At 41.2% G+C, this 24,433-nt stretch overlaps 2 protein-coding genes across 3 annotated transcripts; one reads left to right on the top strand and one right to left on the bottom strand.

Moving 5' to 3' along the window:
- The first annotated feature begins 343 nt into the window (after positions 1-343).
- slc30a5 (solute carrier family 30 member 5) lies at positions 344-9,071 on the top strand. 2 transcript variants are annotated; one of them, XM_026298137.1, is made up of 17 exons: positions 344-823; positions 1,955-2,077; positions 2,225-2,291; positions 2,598-2,683; positions 2,854-2,941; positions 3,050-3,137; positions 3,247-3,323; positions 3,442-3,612; positions 3,941-4,229; positions 4,514-4,722; positions 4,941-5,098; positions 5,181-5,310; positions 5,942-6,197; positions 6,284-6,510; positions 6,977-7,105; positions 7,321-7,487; positions 7,948-9,071. In XM_026298137.1, the coding sequence occupies exons 1-17, from the start codon at positions 753-755 to the stop codon at positions 7,973-7,975; spliced, it is 2,364 nt and encodes a 787-aa protein (XP_026153922.1). In that variant the 5' UTR covers positions 344-752; the 3' UTR covers positions 7,976-9,071. The 2 variants fall into 2 exon arrangements, with proteins under 2 accessions (XP_026153922.1, XP_026153923.1); XM_026298138.1 differs by lacking the exon at positions 7,948-9,071 and having other exon boundaries at positions 7,321-7,590.
- A 1,720-nt stretch (positions 9,072-10,791) lies between these two features.
- LOC113125007 (MAM domain-containing protein 2-like) lies at positions 10,792-23,985 on the bottom strand. Its single transcript, XM_026298247.1, has 15 exons — positions 23,729-23,985; positions 23,509-23,619; positions 21,078-21,367; positions 19,687-19,771; positions 19,370-19,507; positions 18,854-19,131; positions 18,622-18,715; positions 14,531-14,677; positions 14,113-14,232; positions 13,846-13,988; positions 13,271-13,367; positions 12,376-12,534; positions 11,938-12,191; positions 11,676-11,760; positions 10,792-11,562 (listed from the first exon to the last, which is right to left on the bottom strand). Exons 1-15 carry the CDS (start codon positions 23,928-23,930, stop codon positions 11,516-11,518), a joined length of 2,250 nt encoding a protein of 749 aa, XP_026154032.1. The 5' UTR covers positions 23,931-23,985; the 3' UTR covers positions 10,792-11,515.
- Between the last annotated feature and the right edge of the window lie 448 nt (positions 23,986-24,433).

Below are 24,433 nucleotides of genomic sequence, written 5' to 3'. Positions count from 1 at the left end.
AAATTCATACAGTCTCTTTTGCTTCCCCATAGATGAAATGTCTAGACCCCTCCTCAGAGCAACTATTTAGATGTATATCAGAAATTTTGTTTTTTCTTGTTCTCAGTAGCTCAGTGTGTTTCCTGTATTCAGTTACTCATTTGCCTGTTTGTCACATGGTAAAGAAAAACACGGTTCTCAGTGGTGAAAAAGACTATTTCGTTACCTGCATCACCATCTTCATCGTCCTCATCATCGGCTGCAGCGCAGAGCGCAGGACTGCGTAAGGCTGCGCAACAGCGACGTCACCGACACGTGCACGTGACGTGGAACGTTTACCGTGTCCGGAAGTTGCTGTGGCTTTTTGGCCACTTCCGGTGTATTTAGCCTTTATTTACAGAGTGCTGCTGTTATTGTAGTCGGTTCATGTTTAAAATGTTACTATCCATTTTATTTTATTTTAATTAAACGACCACGTGGGTGTGTTTGTCGTAGAACGCAAACAAAAGACGTGTCGTCGCTAAATATTTTGGATAGACATTTGCCTGGCATGCTAGCTAGCTAGGTAGCTAACAGGCTAATGCGGTTGCCACCTGAAGTTTATCCAGTTTGTCTTACAGCCTGAAGGAGAACTGAATAAGAGTCAAAACAAGAATGTTTGCATAGGTCTGCGAGAAATTTGATTTCAGTATTTAGGTAACAGGGATGTTAGGGGCGCTGGGGACATAACAACAGTGACTGGGCTTCAACTGGTCGAGTGTGGGACTTTGGAAATGGAAGAGAAATACAGCAGCAACGTCCTGTCAGGGGGGAAACTGGGCATGGTCGAAGTACCCAGTTCTAGGTGAGTCTGTAGCTGCTCTGTTTTGATCACCGCCTGCTCAGGTCCACAAAACCTACATTAGCTCATGTTAGATTATAGACTATTAACTATTATAGTGAAGTGTGGTAGCGTGTTCGATTATTGGAAAATAAGCAGAGGAGAACAATTATTCCAATGAGTGCCTTTAATTGAAATTCCAAAAGCTTGTATAAGGACCCTTTCTTGTGCGGAAAATCGCAGTCAGCAAGCTGTTAATCTGCAGCCAACCTCACAAGGAAGAGATGAAATTCTTGAGTTACATGAAAATATATTAGTATGTCACAATGAGTACATTTCGTTAAGCTATGGGTGGTTTAGACTTAGCTCCATCCTCGTTGGTGCTCGGGCTGGTCCCAGCCTCTAGGCACACGTTCGTAGTCCTTCTTAGTTGATGCTCCAATTCCCTGTTAGGAGAAAACTTAAACAAACCTATGGGCGTTCCTCCCTTAAGACTTGTGCAATATACTATATATGTACGTTAACTGTATTTCTCTGCAATCCGCACCCTTGACTTAGTCATGTATGTGTCTCTTCACACCATGGAGACAGTGCTCTTATCATTCCTCATATGGTGCGTATTGCACAACTCTGCAAACATGTAAGCCTAAGTTATCTATAAGCAGAAAGCTACACCCTAACCATCAACTGTCAAACACTGTGGTCCCATTATCACTGATTTCCCTCAAAACTGCTGCATAATCACTTTTATTTTTATCTAGTAATTTATTAAGTGTTAGTAGCCAAACAAAACAATCAAACTTAATGTATTAATTTCCTCACAAGTGCCTTGTTAGAATTCTGATCTTTGAATGTGAGTTTTTGTTCGACCTTCAGTACAAATCCTTTAATCCTTTGCAGACAATGATGAATAGCATCACATTTTTACATTTGAGAAGCTGGAACTAGCAAAAGTTTGGCATCTTTATATAATCCTCATGAGAGTTCATCACACTGGATAATTGGTTAATCATATCAGCCCTATTGTTGAAATATGTACTATGGAAAAATATCCATCACTATTTCCCAAAGCCCATTTCTAAAAGCCCAGAGCAAGATTTTTAAGTTCACCCACCTCTATCACTAACATAGTTTCTTTGTCCTTTTCCTCATCAGGTTAACTCGGTACATCCTTATACTGGTTATCTCGAAGGTCCTCAAGGCTCTTGGTATATTTGAATCATATGATATTCTAAAAGTAGTTCACATTGTCCAGTTCATCTTCATACTAAAATTAGGGTGAGTATACCTGAGCTCATTTCTTTCTGTAGCCTACCTTTATTTCATCCATGTTACTGAACTGAAGCGGTTTACATTATTATACTGTATGTTTGTTTTTAAGGACGGTGACAACATACTGACAGTGATACTCTTTTTTTCATTCAGGAGTGCTGTTATTCTACTTTTCTTTCAAAAGCCTTTCTCCTCTGGTAAAGTCATTTCAAAAAGACAGGTTTGTTGGAATTCTTCATCTCCAGTTTGTGAATGATCCAGCACTTGTTTCATTTGAGAAAATAAAAGCCCTTGTTTTTCTCTGTTGTATTTCAGTTATCTGCCATTTCTCTTTTATTTGACATGACAATAGCGATACATAATTGTTTTTGAAATGTTCACCTGAATGCTGTCCTGTTCTTTGGTGTTTTTGGAAGTGTTTAAGAAAGTAATATGGTATGCATTGCTTTATTGCCACTGTAAACCTATGTATTCTACCTGCCAAAATAACTCATCTGTGATATTTTTAAATCTGTTTACTTTCTAGTGGATAAAGTTACTAAAGCACGCTGTTATTAGCTGTGTCATATCACTGCTGGGCTTCTTCGGCCTAACTCTTTGTGGACCTCTAAGGTAAAGTGTCTCATCACCCTTTAATAGTTCAAGATGTCAGTTATGTACTTTAAGTGTGGAAGTGAGCAGATCAGTGTAGTTTTAACCATGTCTTAGTATTGTATCTATATGCTCATGCTGACACTGTTGTGTTCAGGATGTTATTCAAAACTGCTTTGTGTCTTTCACAGAACATTGTTGCTTTTTGAGCACAGTGATGTGGTGGTCATTGCTCTCCTCAGTGTCCTGTTCACAAGCTCAGGCGGGGGGCCATCCAAGGTAGCAGGCCACAAAATCACATAATTACTTTGAAATCAGAAACATCTGTATCTACAAATATTCCCCTTCTTGGTGCATTTCTGATGTTCATTTCTATGACTTTCACAGACCAGAGGTGCTGCTTTCTTCATCATCGCTGTGATCTGCCTCCTCCTGTTTGACAACGATGATCTAATGGCGAAGATGGCAGAGCACCGTATCCTTTACTCCTTCTGCTTGGAAGCCGTTATGGCTGTTGTTACTGTTTACCTGATCAGTTTGTGTTTTTCTTTATATTTTGTCTTTCCTTGACCCTTCCTAACCAGCCGAGGGACATCATGACAGTGCGCTCACTCATTTTCTCTACACTGCCATTGCATTTCTGGGAGTTGCGGATCACAAAGTAAATAAACCTCATCTCTTCATCAAATGTTATACTGTATTTACTGCTGTCTAAAGAAGGAAGAGTGTTTTGCTTTCCACATATATTTTCATATTGTGTTTCCCTTTCTTCCTTTAAGGGTGGTGTTGTGCTGCTGGTGGTGTCGCTGTGTCTGAAGGTGGGTTTCCACACAGCCTCCAGGAAGCTGTCAGTGGAGATCGGTGGTGCAAAACGCCTCTATGCCCTTGATAACCTTGTTTCTTCCATGGTCCTGCTGCCCTGGGTCATAGTGCTGTCAGTGACCACAGAAGTAAGTCTATGTGACAAAGCCTTTCCCTGAATAAAAGTGAGTAGTTGGGTAGTGGTGGCTGATTATGTTAGGTGTAGCTAATCAGCCATAATGTATATGAGCCTAATCTTAACCAAACTCTTAACTGCTTTTTGTCACCACCTTATATGACCATATAAATAAGGTGTGCAATTTTTGTGTCATGCTTATATCTACCTTTCCCATATTGAAAAAAATGACAACTGCCTGTTTGTGTGTAGATAATTTCAGAACAAAAGAGTTACCTTTTTCACTCAGGTCATTTATTTGGCCACCACACTGAATGCTTTTCACTCTCTCTTAACACCAGAGCAAAGTAGAATCATGGTCATCCCTTATCCTTCCCTTTGGCATGATCATCTTCTCTGTGATGATCTTGGAGTTCTACGTCGAGGCCATCTGCAGTGCAAAAATGGAGATGCCAAGGTGTGCCCGCTACGGTACCATTGCTCTCTTCCTTAGCGCCCTGCTGCTGGCGAACTTCTGGACTCACCCGCTGACCGACCAGCTGCGCTCCATGAGCAAACCGCCCCAGCAGGTCAGCACGGAGCATGTGCTTTCTGGAGGAGTGCTAGTCAGTAGCATCTTCTTCATCATGTGTAAGTAGCAGCGTTGGCAGTCAGCAGAAGTCAAATACTTATGAGAGGTGTGTCATCAAATAAAAGGAAAAAAAATATACACACTACTATTGTTCATTAATACTGATACAGATGTAAAGAAAATCCTATAAAGAGCTATGTGTATCTATGGCACTCAGTAAAATTTTAACACATTTATTGTAATGAAGGTAGAACCATATGATGATGTTGTTAGCATCTACTGAAGTGTTTCATACATAAATATTTCAACATGTTGAATTTTCGTCTCTTGTCTCTCTCTGCAGCATCCAGTATTCTCTCATCCCCATCAAAGAAGGGTCAGAAGGGCACCTTGGTTGGTTATTCACCTGAAGGGACTCCTCTTTACAACTTCATGGGTGACGCCCTGCAGCATACATCGCAGTCTCTCCCACGGTTCATCAAAGATTCACTGAAACAGATTCTGGAGGAATATGACTCCAGACAGATCTTCTACTTCTTGTGTCTTAACCTGGTAAGTGCACTGTCAGGAGGATGAACCTTTAGAGACTGCAATATAGTTGGCTATGTAGGTCACCACACTGGGAGAAGATTATAACTGGAGCAATCAAGTATTTATTTTATAGATGTAAAATAAATGACAAATTTCACAAAATATTTGACTCACACATGGGACTGTTGTTTGTTGTTGTTGTTGGTCAGTTGTAAGATTTGATTCACTGCATTTTTCAGGCTTTCACCTTTGTGGAGCTGTTTTATGGTGTCTGGACCAACAGCTTGGGACTGATATCTGACGGTTTCCACATGCTGTTTGACTGCTCTGCTTTAGTCCTGGGCCTGTTTGCAGCCCTTATGACCCGCTGGAAAGCTACCAGGATCTTCTCCTATGGGTAAAGTCCAGCTTTGGTGAGAAACATTGGAGTAAGAATTTCCCATCCAGCCAGATGTTTCAAACTGACTTGTTTTTTGTAGGTATGGTCGTGTAGAAATACTTTCTGGATTCATCAATGGCCTGTTCCTGATGGTCATAGCGTTCTTTGTCTTCGTGGAATCAGTCACCCGTGTATTGGATCCTCCTAATATAAACACAGACATGTTGACGGTGTGTAAAGTGCCTCTGCACAGTTGCTTCATTATATTGATTTATGTTAGTAACATTTATTTGGTATGTCCTGATGACAGTTTTGTTCTTTAATTCCAAGTAATTCAGTATGTAGTATCTGCTAGTACATTGCCTTTTAAAATACAAAACAAACTGAGGAGCATTTGTCCAGTTTTACAAATGATATCCAGTTCACATATCACATTTAGTGCTTCTCAGCCTGTGAATTGTTTTACATGCTCTAGAGAAGCTTTCTAAAATTTGAGAACATGACCCCTAATAATGCTACCAGGGTCCTCTTGACTCTGGATTGGAAACTATAAATGTTTAACAGACTGTGCCACACACTCAGTTTTGAATTTGAAACACATGGGCACTTAACAGACAGGGATGATCTAATGGAAAGATGCTATGGGGGATGCTATTGTAGAATCCAGCCTAGTAACTGAAACATGGATTTTGGCTATTCCCCAGTATAATGAATGTACTGTATGTTATCACTAGAGAAGCGCTTTAAGAATAAATTACTTAATACACCTGAAGCTACTCAGCCAAAATGAGCTTACAAGGCATTACATACAGAAGCAGGACAAAGCATATGGTAAAAGAGCCTGTTTTTTCTCTCATGCAGCCGGTGTCTGTTGGTGGCCTACTGGTCAATCTGGTGGGTATCTGCGCTTTCAGTCACGCTCACTCCCATGGCGGCAAAAGCTGCTCATCACATGAACACAGCCATTCGCATCACGGCCACTCCCACAGCGAGCACAGCCATGGAGGTCACGGTCACGGTCACTCTCACGCAGGGCACGGACACGGGGGACACGGACACAGCGGACATGGGCACTCCCACAGCTCAGGTGGCGGAGGCATGAACGCCAACATGAGAGGTGTGTCTCTGGGACAGTACACAGAAAAATAACATGGGGAAAGAAATGGCAACCAGATTTAACGCTCACTTTGCTTTTATTTCCAGGTGTTTTCCTTCATGTCTTAGCTGATACTTTGGGCAGCATCGGTGTGATCATCTCCACCATACTCATCCGTCAGTTTGGCTGGTTGATTGCCGACCCGATTTGCTCACTCTTCATTGCTACACTTATTTTTCTCAGCGTCATCCCTCTGCTGAAGGATGCCTGCGAGGTTCTCCTGCTGCGATCTCCACCAGAACATGAGAAGGACTTGAACAGTGCATTGGAGAAGGTGAGGAGTCACACATGATGAATCACACAGCACACAACACCATCTGTTGTTAGACCCTGGAATCAGATCAGAAGGCAGAGCTCCCCAAACAAAAAATAATGCCAGGAACCTCAGTAAGAGCAGCATTGGAGGTATCCCTCCTCCACTAGAGGCAGACATGTAATAGAACAGAACAGAATATAATTATTCAACATTATATATATATGTTATGAATATTATGTATTTTTAAATTGCCTGTGCCTGTACAGCACTTTGAGCAGCCTTGGTTGTTGTAAATGTGCTATACAAATAAATTTGACCTTTGACCTTTATTATGCTCAGAGTACTTTCAGCCACTTAGTTTTTTTATATTTCCAAATTGCTTGTGCATCTCTTGAAATAGAACGTTCTTGAGCATTGTCATAGTGTCACTGAACAGGCAGATACACTTTTTAAAACTGTTCTTCTGTTAATTGTCTCATTTCAGATCGAGAAGATAGAAGGTGTTGTGTCATACAGAGACCCTCATTTCTGGAGGCATTCAGCCAGCATTATCGCGGGGACCATCCACCTGCAGATCATGTCAGACGTGGTGGAGCAGAGGATCATACAGCAGGTCAGCACAAATGGCAGAGTCATGATTCATACTGATGTTTGATCATACCAGCTGACAACATTTGGTCAGTCCAATAGGATGGATCCTGGTGACATAGTGGGCTGACCAAATGGAGTTTAAAAAAAAAAAAGTATCTATATTTCATAAAACTACATTTGTGGGTTACAGTGTGAATTGAGAGAAGTCTGTGTTTGTGCAATTCTTCTGATTCGTAGGTGACAACCATTTTGAAGGATGCTGGAGTGAATAATCTTTCGGTCCAGGTGGAGAAGGAGGCGTACTTCCAGCACATGTCTGGACTCAGCACCGGATTTCATGAAGTTCTGGCCATGACGCAGCAGATGGAGTCCATGAAATACCTGAAAGATGGGACGTGTATCATGTAATGTCCCTCTATGGGACAAAACAAAACTTTAGTGATTCTTTTTCATTGAAGTGTACAGTATATATATTTGCTTTAAATAAATCTGAATATATTGGTTTTATCATGGTGTTTGTTTGTGTTCAGAGCAAGTTGTCAAAGGTTTAGGACATTTTTAGCTGACTTAATTTGGACTTCTGTCATATTGACTACAGCAGTATTTTATTACAACAAAGAAAGTGCCTTTGATAACTGTTCAAACCGCTCCACTTAAAATTATTTATTGTATTGTGTTTTTCATGGATTTTTAAAATGATTTTTACATTCATTTTCTTTTCATTTGTGTAGTGTTGAACTTGATTGATGCTTATGCTTTTCTATCAATTTACACTCAACCAAATAATGATAAAGCCAAAAACTGCATTTTTATTTATAGATTAAAGTAAACAATCAAATATATATTGTCTTTTTTTTTTTTTAGCTTTCAAGTAAGGCTCTTCAAGTCATAGTTCTTTACATTGCTTGTCTAATGCTCTGGAAGAAGTGTGTTGGTCTGTGTATTTGTAACATCAACCCACAAGCAGTTTGTCACCACCCATCCTGTAGACTGAATATTTGGACGCAGTAACTGCTGTTAACTGGTGAGTTATGACTCAATTCAATGTTAATCTATATTGTATAATACTATTTTGTTATTATGGGATGAGGTGTAGATATCCTTCATGTGTGACCATGTAGCAATTGAATATCCCTCATCTTGACATAGACAGTTTGGTATTATTTAGGAGGGCATTTATGTAATCAGGGTCATCAGGTGGGAACCCTCCTTCATTGATGTTTTGTAGACACACACACCATCAACTGTGATACCTGGCGTCCCAGGTACACCCTCCTCACCTCCATATCCCTTTTGCTACTTTTGGGTCTAATTGGAGTCTTGCCTCTTTATCCAGAGCCACTGTCTGCTTCTCTTAGCTGCCTCTGATGCAGCTTTGATGGGTGATCTGGCCTCTGATTCCCAGGTCGCTTAGCAAGTTAGTAGTAAACAATGCCACAAACCCTCTGGATCCTACTTCCAGGGGATGGATTTCAGTTTCAGCCACAATGTTAAATTTCAGCAGCTAGCTTGGTGACGCCAGGTGTAACATCCCTGGGTGAGGCTGACTCTGTCTGTATGTGTTTGAGGAAAGCTGGGCTGGAGCACAGAGCACACCCAGGATCTTCACCCAACCCCTGTTGAAAATTAGTTGGAACAATGTCATAAGTAGCTCTGATAATGAAGACGAGCTGCCTTGCTTCCATGCAGTTCCTTCCAGCTGATCCATCTTCTCCACCCTAACCCACTGTGTCCATTGTCTCTGTTTACCAAGGGAAACGCTTGGTCCACCATGTTGCTTCCACCTGTCGACGTATTTCTTCCACTACCTTATTCCTCCGTTCTGGTGCTGAGGTTTTGTTCCACTCTGGCTGCCACAATGTTGGTCCAAGGCCTCCTCTTCCTTGATGAACATGCCCTACGATGTCTGCCTGTTTGAGTGCTGCTATGACATTCTCCACTGCACTGGCTGGTCTCCATTTGCAGTAGGCTACCAAAGTTGGTGCATTATTACTTCTATGTTAGTAAGACACCATGGAAATCGGAGCCATTTCTTGATGTAACCTGTGATTCCTCTGTCCAGTTTCTCCACTGTCAAAATTGGACTGTCGTAGACAGTAGGGGGGCACATTTATTGTATAATTTATTGTTTTTCCTGTGGATATACTGGTCTAAAAAATGAAAAAGAGTAATCTAGAAAACTGAATCTAGTGTTCTATTTGTTTCATCTCAAAAAATCAAACTGATTACAGTGTTACTTGGAATTTATGCAATTTTGAACACATTGATGGAGCTGAAAACTTTGCCCTCTATGTTTAGCAAGAATAATGGATGACTGGATGATGTTCAGTATCAGAACCACTTCTGCCCTATGCCACACTTTGGGTATTAACCTCCTCTGACACACTATCCTCCAGAGAACCTTTAAGACATCTAGTGCATTCTTATACACCTTGTATTGTTCTCCATGGTTCTAGAGCTGATTCCGATCTTGCATGATGGACTATGCTTTCCACCTCTTTCCAAGTTGCTGGGTAAATCTCCATTTGGTGTTCTGGAGGGTTGAATGGTGGGATGTCTGGTGGATAGCCCTGGATCACGTGATCCTCCAGTTCTTTCCTTGTTACATTCAGAGCTCCACTTTTCTGCCTTGAGAAGACACTTGTCAGAAAATTAGAATTTGTTTGTTCTTTTGTTCCTCAGCATTTCCACAATTTTAATGTCACCTTGAAGCACATTGATGAGGTCTTTTTTCATTTCAGTGCATTTTTTCCACTGCTTCCAAAGTTGTCAGGGTCAAGTTGATCTTAATTGTTTTCCAGAGTTTCTTGTTGGCTGCAGCAAGCCATTTCACATACAGTCTGTGTGCAGGAAGCCTCCTCTGGATTGCAGGTGGAGGAAATTGGGTGGGATTCCCTATTGTTGCCACCTCTGTACTTGAGGGTGCTTCTACCATGAAAGATGAGATGCACTGCAAGCTGTGGGTTGCGTATAGTTGCTGTGCTTCATTCGACGTATTTGACTACTGTTAGGAAGTAGTTAATGGAAGGTCCCTGACTCATCTCTTTCAAGCACCTTTTCTTTCCTTGATTAATCCTCCCCTTGGTGATGTAACATTTCTCCATCCACAAGCACACGTGCAGTTTATGGCCCATTGCTGCAGGTGTAACTATGACAACTCCTGTGGTGCTCTCTTGGTTGTTTCCAGTCAAAGGTCTGTTACCATAACGTCACCCTCGCTCCCATAGACCCTGAAGGTATTTTCTTCCCTTGTCTTTCCATAGCTATGGCAGGTCCTTCCAATATGCTAAGAAGTTTGGCAGACTACAGACCTGGGTAGCTAGCCCATGTCTGTCCCATTGCAGTCTATTTCCTCCTGTCAGCTGTCTCTCCATGTGGTCACTAGAACTTTCCTCTGTCGTCACCTGACCTTTCTCATTGATCACTGGACACATCCAGACATTCAATTTAAAAAATCTTAATGTTATTATGTTTTTATCTATTCATTCATTGGTTGCTTTTTCTGTATTTGTGTCTAGGTTTCAATAATGATGCCAGCATAGTGCTAAAAGTGTTTTTTCATTACCCAGCCATGAAGAACGCATTTTTGTTTTTCTTTTTGTTACACATAGATAACAGATAACATAACTGATCAAAAGTTACACACCAGGAAATATTTTTGTCTGAAATTAGCTAAATTTATTTCAAACAAATCAAAGAAGACTGTAGTAATAATTTAAACATTACATTTTTTAATTCTCAAGTATAGATACATTTCAGTTTTTCAAAAAGCCCAGCCCTTATCAGAGCCAAATGAAACCACAGTGATCTAGTTTTTTAACTTCACCTTGGTGGACACACATGGACAACTTCATGACCACAGGAAACAGTCCCATGTGTGACCCTCATAAAAGCTCAACTTGTTGTTTTAGCACTGGGATTTTTTTGGAGGTTTTTTTTTTTTTAATCATTGGACACAGACTAGCTGTTTCTGTCTGTGTCCAGTCTTTAATCGCTAGCTGCACAGTTAATGGACTCTCTGTCTTTTAAAGTATGCACAATGCTTTCAGGTGTCTCCATGTATATTTCTATACGAATGTCAGAATATCGTATATCGTCAGTGTTTCCCTCCTAAATCCGACTAATTGGAAGAGCTTGAGGTTGTATAGAAATCAAGCATTTATTTTATATGAATTGAGCAGTTACCAGTGGAACAAAATACTCGATCATGTTGCTTTATTTGAGCAATGAGCATTAATCTAATGCATATAAGTGTGAAGAAAAACAGGCTTAGCACTCTTGCTACAGTGCGGAGAGGAATGCTGCCAATGACACATGATATGTGTTGCTTCAGGAAAACGGATACAAATACTAGAGAACACTTTGAGTTGCCTTAAATGTGCAAGAAAAAGAAAATCAGGGCTTGTCCTTCCTACGCTTTTCACCTTCCCTTCTACTCGATCTCATTGGAGGCTCCAACGTTGGCCTTGATCTCTGGTTCTGCAGAAGAAACAAATCAGGAAGCTCTCACAGACCTCAGAATAATTCCTTGTTCATTTTTTTCTTTGTAAAATGTTTCATCTTTAGCACTAATATTGAAATAGATTGCTCACCTGAGCAAGGTCCAGCTTCCAAGATAATGTCGTCAATGGCAATGTCACTCCTTACTGATGAACCCCTGGTAGCTTCAAACACAATCTGGGACAGCAAGACAATAATCATTTATCTAGTAGGTGTTTACAGGGTAGAAAAAAACATTTCTATTGAAGAACTATAATAAAAGTTTTAAAAGTACAAACGTTTTAAAAGTGCACAGTGTCCAGTCTAAAGACTTCAACAATAAAACTGTTGGAAGAAATTTTATTCTACTCTTGCCTGATGCTGAGTGTCACACTGATATTGTACTCTGGCCCTCAGCCATGCGATGCTCTGTTCGCCTCTCTGTTGCCACAGTAACCCATGCTCTCCGTCTCTCTCCAGGTGAACGCTGAGCTGACCCGTGCCTGAGCCGTACATATGGTAGTAGAAGCACAGACACTGAAACCCCCTGGAGCCCCTCAGTGAGCGGGACAGCAGTCGGATGTTCTGACCAGGCAGGAGAGGTGACGCCTCCATGTGCAGGTAGTATCCTGTCAGTCAGAGTTAGCAGGTTTGTTTGTGTACAGCTGTGGAAGTTTCACTCATGTGGTGCAAGCTACACCTGAAAGTTTTGTTTGTGCTACAGAGGTAAAAATACATAATTTTAAGAAAGCCTGATTATACCGAGTTACTAAGCAAAGTATTGTGGACTGGATTTATGGAGGTAGCCCTCACCAAGTCCCCTTGTGTGGTCACTTCTGGGCCCAGTGTATGAGGTCGGGGTGGGTCCTCTCCTCCACTCCCAGTCAGCAGCATCACTCTGCTTGTCTTGAGTGTAATCACACAGTCCTGCCTCAAAGTCACAGTGTCCGGGGAGAGATGATGGCAACACATCTGCAACAGGAAAATGAATGACACTTTGTTAGGAAGCATTTTATTTTGAAACTCCAGTGTTGAAACACAAATATCAGCACAAGTGTTTTTGGCTGCAACTCTAAATTTAATTTTAATCAGACTCCATTTTAACATAAGTAACTTTCAGCACTGCTGACTCCCCTACCTGACGTCCCCTGGACACCAGATATGCTTAAGGTGTGTGGGTATGAATTGACCCTGTAAAAATAGTGTGTAGTTGATATTGGACTTGTGGCACAAACAAGTTTCGCAAATTACTAAATGCCTCAAGTGTGGCAAGTGTGTTTTATCCTTTGTGGCCCTGGGTGGTGTGTGATGCCATAGCAATTGCATGTGTTTCCCAGTTTGAGTTTCAGATAAGACTTAAGTATTCTTTGGAAGTCATGGCATCCATTAGCTAATCTGCACAACTGCCATCTGTTGTATTTTGATGCAAATGAAAGGTTTATTGTAAAAATAGAAAATGTATGGCATTCACACATAACGAGTGTAAAGTTCCAGGGGTGTGGCCTGTCCCCATTATTGTATTTTCTTTATACAAACAACTGCAGAAGCTGTTACAGGGACAAATGTCTCCTAAAGTCTGCTTGGAGTGGATGATCATGACCCAGTTGTGCAAGACTTTGTAAAGTGGTGTGATGACCACTTTCTAAAGTTAAATGCCAATAAAACAAAATATGGCCAGATTATGGATAGGTAGATTTGAAGTAGCTACCTGCTGTCAGCTCACAGTCTCCGAAGGTCATGCTGATGTCGTCCAGAGCCACAGAGCCACAGTCCCAGAGGCTCATACATGTGCTGACAAAAACTACCTAAACAACAAGAGCAAACAGTGAGCAGAGGTGTCCTCATCAGCTTCAACTGGAATTGCAATAGTTTTTCAACTATGAATAGTTAACAGTTCAGTCCAGAAGAGAGCCACAACCACATCACTCTGTTGTGGTTGTTGTTCAATTTCTGTTCTGATGTTTGTGTGGGAGAGTGAAATCCCTGGTGAGGAAGAGAATACATCATTGGGTAAATGCAGAGGAGATTAAAAACAGCTCAATGAATAAAGTGAAGAACAAAAGAGCAGTGTGTGGAAAGCCTTTGAGCAGTTTGGCATCTGGATGAATAAATTCACATCACACAGAGCTAAAAGTAGCTGTTTGGTAAGTACAAGTGCAACAGAAAGAGTCTTTACATGGAACTTCTTCCAACGCTTTCTTTCTGTTAGTTCATCCCCTTCTTTATTTTTTACACTCATTGACAGTCTGATTTAAGTGAGATTTGTACTTCCTCTCCTCTAACCTTGGCAGGCTGTGATGTTTGAAAGGTGACGTCTGCTGCGATCCAGATTCCTCTGGATTTCTCTCCCTGAGTCCAGATCGTTTCCTGGCTGCTACTCTGCTGCTCCAAATAAACAGTCAGAGCCTGATATGTCTGGTTGAAACCTGCACAGTCATTTTTGATCGGTGAGTCAGTGAAATAATCCCAGCCAAGATTCACACAAAGACTCAAACCCCACCACCACACACTCAAATGCCTATCAATCTGGAGACTTCGGGTGCCACTCACCCCCCAGGGAGAAGTAAAATCTCAGGCAGTACTTCATGTTCCCGGGTAAAGTTGGACCGACAAGGTGGCTAACGTAGCCTGAGCGTGGACTCAGTCGGGAGTGGGCCAACAGGAAAGACCCTGGAAGGAGAAGACAGTTTTTTTTTGTGAAACACCGTCTTCCTTAGAATCTGTGTGGCTGAAATGTTCCCATCACCACTGATGTCTGCTATTGATCTGGATTTTGTCTGTTTTCAGCTGTTAGCAAAACATCATCACATTTTCAATTGTTTTTTTACAACCTGATGAACTATAAAGTTCAATTGCTGCTGGGGGCAGTAAGACTAAATCAGAGTAAATGTGCTGTAAAGTGAAATCAAACAGGTCATTTTAATCTTTATATAATCAGGTTCAAATGTCAATGATCTTAGAAAATCACCTGCCCCTGTAGTGTGGTCTCCATTACTAAATATGTTGGGTTTCACAGACACTCTCCTCCATGACGACCCTGTCGTCCGGTCCTGGGTGTAGTGACAGAAACCTGACTCAAAGTCACAGTTGGCAATGGAGGGGTCAAAGGTTGGCTCTGTGGAACAAACGTATGGCTTTAGGGCTGATGTTGAATGAAAACTTGTTGTCCTGATTTTAGTATTTTGGATTTATCAGCAGGATTCATGTGACAGTTGTTGTAGACTAGACATGTACACTACCCTCCAAAAGTTTAAGAATGCCTTGAAACTTTTACAATTTTGTTTTGCTGCTGTTTTGAAATTTCTCTTATAAAGTGTTTAATATTATGTGAATTTTAAAAAGTTTTTGACATTTTTCAAAGATATTTGAATTTTTCAGAACAGTTATAACTCATTTGAGAGCCTCACTCTTGTCTCTCGCATCCAAACTGGAAAACACAAAAACCAGTTCTACTTGTCATTGTGTACCGTCCACCTGTCCCTTACTCAGAGTTTTTAACTGAATTCCCTGACTTCCTGTCTGATTTAGTGCTTAGTTCAGATAAAGTCATTTACCATGTAGATGTTGAAAATAACAGCCTCAGCATTGCATTTAATTCTATATTAGATTCAATTGGTTTCATTCAAAATGTTAATAAACCCACCCACTGTTTCAATCACACCCTTGATCTTGTTCTGACCTATGGCATCGAAATTGAACATCTAATAGTTTTTCCCCAAAATCCTGTTTTGTCAGATCATTCTTTAATAACTTTTGAATTTAAGATGATGGATCATGCAGCATTTGGAAGAAAATTCCACTACAGCAGATGTTTATCCGACAACGCTGTTAATAAATTTAAGAAAATGATTCCATCTTTATTTACATCTATGCCAAGTGCCAACACAGTGGAGGGCAGCTGCTTCAATCCCACTCCCTACCAAATTGATCATGTTGTTGACAGCGCTGTAGCCTCACTGCGTGAAACGCTTGATTCTGTATACTTCCCAACAATCCCAGGTTTCTTTTCAGCACTGTAGCCAGGCTGACAAAAAGTCACAGCTCTGTTGAGCCCAGTGTTCCCTTAGCTCTCAGCAGTGATGAATTTGAGTTTCTTTACAAATAAAATCACAACTATTAGAGATAAAATTCAGCAGATGCTTTCTATACCTGCAATAAATGAATCTTCTACCACAGTAGCTCTTGAATCATCTGTAGGACCTCAGTTATGTTTAGACTACTTCTCTCCCATAGATCTCTCTGAATTTACATCAGTAGTTGCTTCATCGAAATCATCAACGTGTCTCTTAGACCCCATCCCGACTAGACTGCTTAAAGACACCCTGCCATTAATGAACTCATCTTTATTAGACTTGGTAAATTTATCTCTAGTATCAGGCTACGTACCACAGGCCTTTAAGACTGCAGTAATCAAACCTTTACTCAAAAAGCCTAGTCTTGATCCAGGAGTCTTGGCTAATTATAGACCAATATCCAACCTGCCATTTATTTCTAAAATCCTAGAAAAAGCTGTTGCTAAGCAGCTATCAGACCACTTACACAGGAATGAATTATTTGAAGATTTTCAATCAGGATTTAGAGCACATCATAGTACAGAAACAGCACTGTTAAAAGTTACCAACGATCTTCTCTTAGCCTCAGATAATGGACTTGTTTCTATACTTGTCCTCCTAGACCTTAGTGCTGCATTCGACACCATTGACCACAACATCTTATTACAGACACTGGAGCATGTGACTGGTATCAGAGGAACGGCGTTAAAATGGTTCCAATCCTATTTATTGGACAGATTCCAGGTTGTTCATGTCCATGATGAACCTTCCACACGAACAAAAGTTAGTTATGGAGTTCCACAAGGCTCTGTGCTAGGACCTATTCTGTTCCCGCTGTACATGCTTCCTTTAGGATATGTCATTAGGAAGCACTCTATTAATTACCATTGCTATGCAGATGACACTCAGTTGTATCTATTTATTAAACCTGTTAACACAAACCAGTTAACCAGACTTCAAGCCTGTCTAACTGACATAAAGGCCTGGATGACCAGTAACGTTTTACTTTTAAACTCAGAGAAAACAGAAGTCATTGTATTTGGGCCAAAAAAATCTCAGAAATAACTTTTCTAAAATTATAGCTACTCTAGATGCCATTCTTTCACCTGCGCAACATTGCCAAAATTAGGAACATCCTGTCTCAAAATGATGCAGAAAAACTAGTCCATGCATTTGTTACCTCAAGGCTAGATTACTGTAACTCATTACTATCTAGATGTCCCAATAATCTCCATAAAAAGCCTCCAGTTAATCCAGAATGCCGCAGCCAGAGTCCTGACAGGAACTAGCAAGAGAGATCATATTTCTCCTATATTGGCTTCTCTTCATTGGCTCCCTGTAAAATACAGAATAGAATTTAAAACTCTTCTTCTCATATACAAATCCCTTCATAATCAAGCTCCTTCATACCTTAAAGACCTCATAGTACCATATTATCCCAATAGACCACTTCGCTCTCAGACTGCAGGTCTACTTGTGGTTCCCAGAGTTTCCAAAAGCAGACTGGGAGGCAGAGCCTTTAGTTATCAAGCTCCTCTCCTGTGGAACCAGCTCCCAGCCTGGGTTCAGGAGGCAGACACTCTCTGTACTTTTAAGGCTAGACTTAAGACCTTCCTCTTTGACAAAGCATATAGTTAGGGCTGGCTTCAGGCAACCCTGAACCATCCCTTAGTTATGCTGATATAGGCCTAGACTGCCCGAGGACCATCGGTGCACTGAGCTCCCCTACCCTAACCCCCCCTTCCCTTCCCGTCCCCCCTCTTCCTCTCCTCCCACCTCACATGTATATTCCACCATTGAATGTCACTAACCTTGTGCTCTCTCTCTCCCCTAGTTTGTGCTCTCTCCCTCTCTCTCTCCCTCTCTCTGTACCTTCTGCAGGTGTCCCTGGTCCTGGAGCTGTATATCGCTGATGTGCAGTTACTGGTCCCACCAACCTGCAGTGTCTATTTGTTGTTTATTGTTGCTGTTCTTTTCTCTCTCCTCTATCCACTCACCCCAACCGGTCGAGGCAGATGGCCGCCCAAACTGAGCCCGGTTCTGCTGGAGGTTTGTTCTTCTGTTAAAGGGAGTTTTTCCTCTCCAATGTCGCCAAGTGCTTGCTCATAAGGGAATTATTGGGTTTTTAGTTTTAGTTTTTGTAAAGTGCCTTGAGATGATTTTGTATTATGATTTGGCACTATACAAATAAAATTGAATTGAATTGAATTGAATTAATGAAAAACAAGGAGGAAATCTCATTAGAAACAAGACAGTGATAGATTTGAAAGATGAGGGTTATATATTAAGAACAACTGCTAAAAAACTGAAAATATCAGTGTATGCAGTTGAAAGGGGCCTTCTCAGTGTATTACTTCAACTAACTCTGTCCTGCACCAAGACTCAAGCCCAAACTCAAATCCAAGTTGTGCACAAATCAATAAAGAGAGGCTATCAATCATCACATGGCCCCCTCAATAATCCACCATTAATCCAATAGAACTTTTCTTGGACAAACTGGATTGTAGGGTTGAAATATGCAGCCACATCAGCTGTGGTATTGTCTGAAGACGCCTTGGGGAGAGACCTCGGAAAGATTTTTGGAAAAACTGCCAGAATGAACAGTTTGCAAATCTGTATTCACAGCCAAATGGGTATATTTTCTCAGGAATCAAAGATCTAATGACTGCAACATTAAGATTAACATGTTGTCTTGTTATCATAGGAAATAATGTTGTAGTATTCCAAATGGTATTGTACATCAAAAAACTGTAATGAAACCAAACTCACATTGTAAAACCTGAAGCTTTCCAGGCACATTCAGTCTTTTGGAGGGTAGTGTATGTGCTTAATTAGGCCAAAACGTTCACTGTACACAGGAAATTTTGAAAATCTAAAAGCCAGGCAGCAGAAATTGAGCACATTTATGCTTAGGAATGAAATCTTCTGGTTGACCCCGTGGACCATACTCTGTTACCATCCTCTGAGGTCAAACTTCAGTGAATGAGTGAATGTGGCTGCAGCTCACCAGTGTCTGTGCTGCAAAAGTCTGGAGAAAAGGAAATGTCATCAAGTGCAACTCGTCCACCTGTTCGACTGTTAAACGCAACTTCGAAGACCACCTAAAGGGTCAGGCAGACATGCAGAATCAGACACCTGCTATCAGAGATTAAACGTTTAACGTTCACCTTTTTGTTTGTAAGTGGAAGACTGTTATATACTGTTTCACTCCTGTCTCTGGCTGCCATGTTCATACTGACCTGTACAGAGTATGGCGCCTTCAGGTCCACCTGTGCTGGAATCCACTCCCCAAGCATCTGGCTCCACTCACTCTGGTTTTCTGACCCTGCTTTCCACAGCTCCTGGTACTGGCCCAGTCGGTCCCGGGTGTAAACAGAGAACAGGTTCCCCGTCTCCTCGCTTCGCTGGTACTGAAAACTGAGGCACCCGGACATTGGCACAGTTGTCATGGGAGACATCACTTTGGCCACTTCTTTGAAGGTCTTGGCATAGATGGAGTCCACATACATGAAGTGACCTGAAAGGGAATTAAAGTACGAGTACAAGACAGGTTGGAGTTTTGAAGTAGTAATCATGTACAATGTCCCCTAAGCAGCCTGAGACTTGAGAGGTTTGGAGTTTACTCTTATACAGGTTACAGTATAGTGTTTACATACAAATCCAGTCAGTGCGATGTTTTCAGTTTGTATGTTCAGCTGTCTAAGACTAAAGAGATATTTTTGCTTTTCTTTGCTTTCGATGGAAGGCTCACCCACCTGTTTTGTTGTTGTATGTGTGGTCATTCAGCACATCGTTTTGAAGGAGCTGGACTCTACCTCCTCCCACAAACCAGTTGACATTGGCATTCCACTGGTTGCTGTATCCACACAGGTGAGACTCATCAAAATCACAGTCTGGACACAGAAAAATGAGAAATCAGCAACACGCCTCTTATAATGGTCACATGTGTTGTAACTGTATAGGCTGTTGTACCAAATGTGACTGTGTGAGCACTGATGGTTTTTATCTAGATATGTAGATGGGGATTTTTTTTTTTTTTGGACATGAGTGATGTACAGGTGAAGTCACCGACCCAGGCAGTACCCAGGACTGATGTGGATCTCGAAGATGGCCACACTGCTCCCAGGGCTCTGTCCAGGTTTACCTTCGATGACAACCTAATGAGCAACACATGTTTATTAAACCCTCTGTAGTCAGTGATATGGAGTGACACAGGGATGACATCATAGAAGAAGATTGAAAATGTATGTAGGGTCAGAGGGAGTGCACGCCTAAAACAGAAATCTAATTTACTTTCAAAGCTTAAAGATGAAGTCAGAGCTTCAACACGCCAGTCATATAATATTTCATTTAAAATTATTTCTACCAGATTTCGTGTATAGTCACTTTCCTCATAGTAGCTATCAATTTTCAGGTAATTTGACTTAAGCTGAATCAGAATGTGCTTAACATAAGTCACTAATGTGTTAACATATTAAATCTGGTTTTACAGCAATGTAAAAATGTTTTATTATGCTGTTGTATGAGGGTTTATGTGGTGTAGCTGTGTCTTGGCAGCTGTTTCTTTAGAGAGCGCCCGGCTGGTTTTCTTTGTCATCAGTTTTGAGGTAACGTAAGTGACTCCAGCTCCATACTTAACTCACAGATGTTAGATTAGTATTGATTTCCTCTTCAATTCTTTAAAAGAAAGCAATTATGTGTTTTTTCTAAAATCTTGAATTGGAAACGTTAAGTGATTCAAGAGGTTTGAAAAGTGTGAAAAGTAGAGCCATCGGGTTTGTTCGACGTCAGAATCATGCAGGTGAATAAATTAGTGTTTATGTTCAGAGAGACTAAATAGCAGAAGAGTTTTAGCAGTTATTGTGAAGTTTAAATCTCAGACTTATTTTTTCCACCCAGGTCTGGACCTGAAAATATCCATAAGCTGAAGGGGAACACACACACACAGCCCAGGCCTGGTTCACAGTTATGTAGACCATGACCCTGTCTGAGTCAGCTCTGCCTTTAAAAATATAATATAAACACGCGCTGTGCTATTTCATTGTTTAGATAATGTGTGTGTGGCCGTAGGTGTGTGTTTCTCCACAGCTTTCATACAGGCCTCAGTTTGGCCCTTCATGTGTAATGTCAACCTACCGTATAATTATATTCCTTTCAACAAAATGACATGTTTTCTGCACTGCTGCTGTTTTTTTAAACTGACTTTGTTGGAAAGTTAGCAGCTGTGATTGCTGCGACACGACAGTTGACAATTAGTAAATTTGTATATTTATAGTTATAGCTTTGATTTGGATAATTTAAAAAAAAAAATACTAGTTTTCAATCTACAGAAAAAAACGTAGATGTGTTCACTCATAAAATATGTTTGAACTTGAGTATTATATAGAGCTTTAGATTTGTACTGTTTTGACTTCAAACTGGTCGCTTATCTAAACAAGGATCAGACATTATTAGTTCCTTTACCCTGTAAGGCTCAGTAGTGTTCTGCAGGTCCATGCTTGTGATGATCCAGCTGTCAGAGGGTGTCTTGCTGCTCCACAGTGGCCTGTCAAAGCTCTTTCCATCCATGCGCTGCAGGACCTCCAGGCTTCCTGACTCCATGATCTGGTAGACGAGCCTCAGGCAGCTCCACTCATCTTGGTACAGGGTGGGACTCAGCAGGACCCCTGTGATTGTTTTCTGTGGTCCTGTACCAGCACCTTTCTCTCTGCCCTGCTCATCAGTTGAGTTTGCATCCACTGCGACAAAGTGTCCTAAAACAAAAAGGCGTATGGGATCTATAAGGATGGGGAACAAGACCAGTACTTTGCACTGCATGTCATACAGTTTAACCTATCAGGTAGTCAATGGCCTCTGCTCTTTTTATTATAGCATGAAAATTTATTTCCAGCATCTTGACAGTAGTTGAGGTGTTTACCACTCCCTATAATATCTGCAATATGCTAACACAATCCAAAACCTCTTTCCATCCATCCATCCATCCATCCATCCATCCATCCATCCATCCATCTTCATGCTCAGAATAACAACACATAACATGCAGTTATTTCATGTTCCCCAGCAAAAGGTAAGAGGATGACCAAAATTATTCCATTATGAGCTACTGGGAATATGAATGTCTCTGCCAAATTAAATATTTCAGTCTTAAAATGTCATTCTGATGGTGATGCTATGAGATCACCAGTCATAAGGATCTGTCCACCCATTGGAAACACCAGTTCTTTTTAAAAAAGTTCACAGCAGTCTGTGACGTTGACACATTTATTGATATTGCCTGGAGCCATGAAACAGAAAGCAAAAAACTGGAATTTATGACATCAGACATCTTATATGAGGATTTACATGCAAAGTCCAACTGTTAGTTTGTTTCCTGCTCCAGGGGTCTATGAGCTCTCCTCACTCGTCTGTCTTTTATTATTTTATTATTTGTCCCTGTGTAATGCCCTGCTCCCTCAAGGCTCCTACTGTATATCCAGCCACACACACAGCCTGTTTCAAACTGAACTGACATGCTTTAATAGGTGTCAGTGACTTCTGAAAAGAGAAAGGTACATAATAAATAGACATATGTTTGACACGACTTAAGCTGTGCTGCACAAGCACAGGAAGGGAGAGACTAAATGAGCAAGACCTGAGCGCAGCATTAATGCACCAACAGCACTCACTTTTTTAACAAGACCGTGGCAAAAGCAGTAAGGATGGAAAGAGGAAAAGAGAAAGTATCCCAGAGGGAAGACAGCCAGTGAGACGGGGAGCAACAAGCAGAGCAATTCTCAGACAAGTATGAACAAGAATGACAGCAGGGGAAAAAAGTATTAAGGAGATTTTAACTGGGTCTGTTTACAGATACAGTTAGCAGGCATCCATGGAGCCTGTCAAACCAATCCAATGACTGTGGATTAGAGATGGTTATTAGAGTTTCACCTCACAAGAAGCAGCCATTGAGATTGTCTGAGCTTCTCAAATATGATAATAACATTCAGTTGCTGCTGTTTCATAGCTATGTCCACTATACCACTGTGCCACTGGGTATACGGTGTGTGCGGGTTATTTACAACGCTGTTTCAGTTTATCTGGTAATCAGCCACTTTGACATGTGAATGGATGGTTTCAACTCAAGTTAGGAGCAGCTGTGAGCCAGTGTTAGCCTAAGCAGTCGGTCCAGTACTTACACCGATTCTGGTGCATCATTCACTGTCAGGTTGAGATGCATAAGGTGAAAGAAGGTTAAAGTTAGGGATAAGTTTAGTGTGGTTAAACCTGGGTTAAATATCTGAGAAGCTGGTTTGTAACATCAACACAACCTCCACATCTTTAATCAGGCCCCACACAGGGTCAGAGCTAACATGACAGCATCCTGCTGCTAACGCAATGTGGATGCATCTATTTCCAGTGGCGTGTGCAGTCAGACCCTTCTCAATAGCTCCTGCAAGGATGTGTATTAAATCTAAGATCCAGATTGTTAGAGAGGTTATCCACAGTTATGTTGTATCTGTAACTGAGTAACAACAGTAAATAATGCATATACAAATGAGCTAATCTGCATTCATGTGTTGGCTTTGATCACGTCACACTGACATAATTTATATGTGCGTCCCACTCATCTATATCAGCTGCAGTACAAAACCAATGAGAATGCCTAAATGTGTTCTTTCACTGACTCCAGATGTTCAGACTGAGATGCTGGAATCAATGCAGACCATATGTGCTGCTTTTCACCCATGTGTTTAAGTGGTATGGTGTAAACCTGCACCAAAACAACTGCAAGAGCACGGGTAAAAATGAGATTGCTACTAAAAGAGCCACAATACAGTCTACACTCATTACAAGCCCCTAATATAAAAAAAAAATGTTCTAAAATCAGATGGCTCAAGATGCAGTGTGACAACTATACCATCTTTGTGCAGTGTCCAGCTCATGAAGTCTGCATCGGATGTGTATCCACAGGTGTTGGACTCAAAGTTGCAGGAACCTGGGAGCAGCTGCTTGTGAGCTTGGATGGTGGCTTTGAGCACAGAGAGAGAAAAAGGGAACAGAGCGGTAATGGTAAGTATGAATCACAGCAGCTGGCATTAACAGGAACAGTTGTGCCATAACCAATAAAAGATACTCACCAGCAAAAGTCAAGAGGTAGAATGGGAGCATTGCTGCTTTCTGTGGAAAGAAACCGGCCCTGGGAGGAAATAAGCAAAAGTAGGTCCTGAATCCACAGTTGCGAAGATTCAAGAAGTTGTGATATAAGTTTGTTTTTGAAGGCTTCTGCTGTGTGTGTTGTCTGAGTATCTCTCCAGGCTTCAGACTGGCAGCACACTGCATACTCTCCACTGAGAGTATGTGTGTGTTTATGTGTGCCTGCACAGCAGATCAGGAGAGGGGAGAGAGAGCTGTTTGGGGAGGAGAAGTTGAATGATGAGCTGGTGGGAGGGAGGACAGAGGAACTGGGGAGAGGAGGGCTAGTTGGTGAAGGAAGAAGGGGGAGATGTGAGGTAGTCAGTGAGATAGTGGTTGAGGGAGAAAAGGTAGGAAGATAGAATATTGAAAGGGAGACAAAGAGTGATTTTGTAAAGCAGGAGCTGACAGATGGCTGTTTGTGTGAAGAATGACTGAAGTCTTTGTAGAAGTACAATACTGTCATGTTGTTACATGGCCACATGTCAAGACTGACCAGAAACTTTATCCAAGCAGTTTTAGTTGTATCAGTCATCTTTGTAATGATCTAACACAGATTGTTTTTTTATGGCTAAATGTGTCCAAAAGAATTTGGACAGTTTGCTTTTCTTGGTGGTGGCAAATAAAGAAACATGTTAAATATACAGTGA

Source organism: Mastacembelus armatus, chromosome 12, assembly GCF_900324485.2.
Source record: "Mastacembelus armatus chromosome 12, fMasArm1.2, whole genome shotgun sequence".
Taxonomy (NCBI): Eukaryota; Metazoa; Chordata; class Actinopteri; order Synbranchiformes; family Mastacembelidae; genus Mastacembelus; species Mastacembelus armatus.
The sequence above is the reverse complement of the archived record's forward strand: the minus strand, read 5'-3'. Positions and strand labels throughout refer to the sequence as shown.

What these genes read in the sequence shown, in the direction of transcription:
- LOC113125007 (XM_026298247.1), bottom strand. Translation starts at nt 23,930, where the DNA reads ATGCAGTGTGCTGCCAGTCTGAAGCCTGGAGAGATACTCAGACAACAC. An exon ending in ACACTACTGAGCCTTACAGG is followed by an intron (nt 19,772 to 21,077) that starts GTAAAGGAACTA and finishes GTTGCTCATTAG; the next exon opens with GTTGTCATCGAAGGTAAACC. An exon ending in AAACATCACAGCCTGCCAAG is followed by an intron (nt 13,368 to 13,845) that starts GTTAGAGGAGAG and finishes CTTGTTGTTTAG; the next exon opens with GTAGTTTTTGTCAGCACATG.
- slc30a5 (XM_026298137.1), top strand. Translation starts at nt 753, where the DNA reads ATGGAAGAGAAATACAGCAGCAACGTCCTGTCAGGGGGGAAACTGGGC. An exon ending in ACTTCTTGTGTCTTAACCTG is followed by an intron (nt 4,723 to 4,940) that starts GTAAGTGCACTG and finishes TGCATTTTTCAG; the next exon opens with GCTTTCACCTTTGTGGAGCT. An exon ending in TAAACACAGACATGTTGACG is followed by an intron (nt 5,311 to 5,941) that starts GTGTGTAAAGTG and finishes TCTCTCATGCAG; the next exon opens with CCGGTGTCTGTTGGTGGCCT.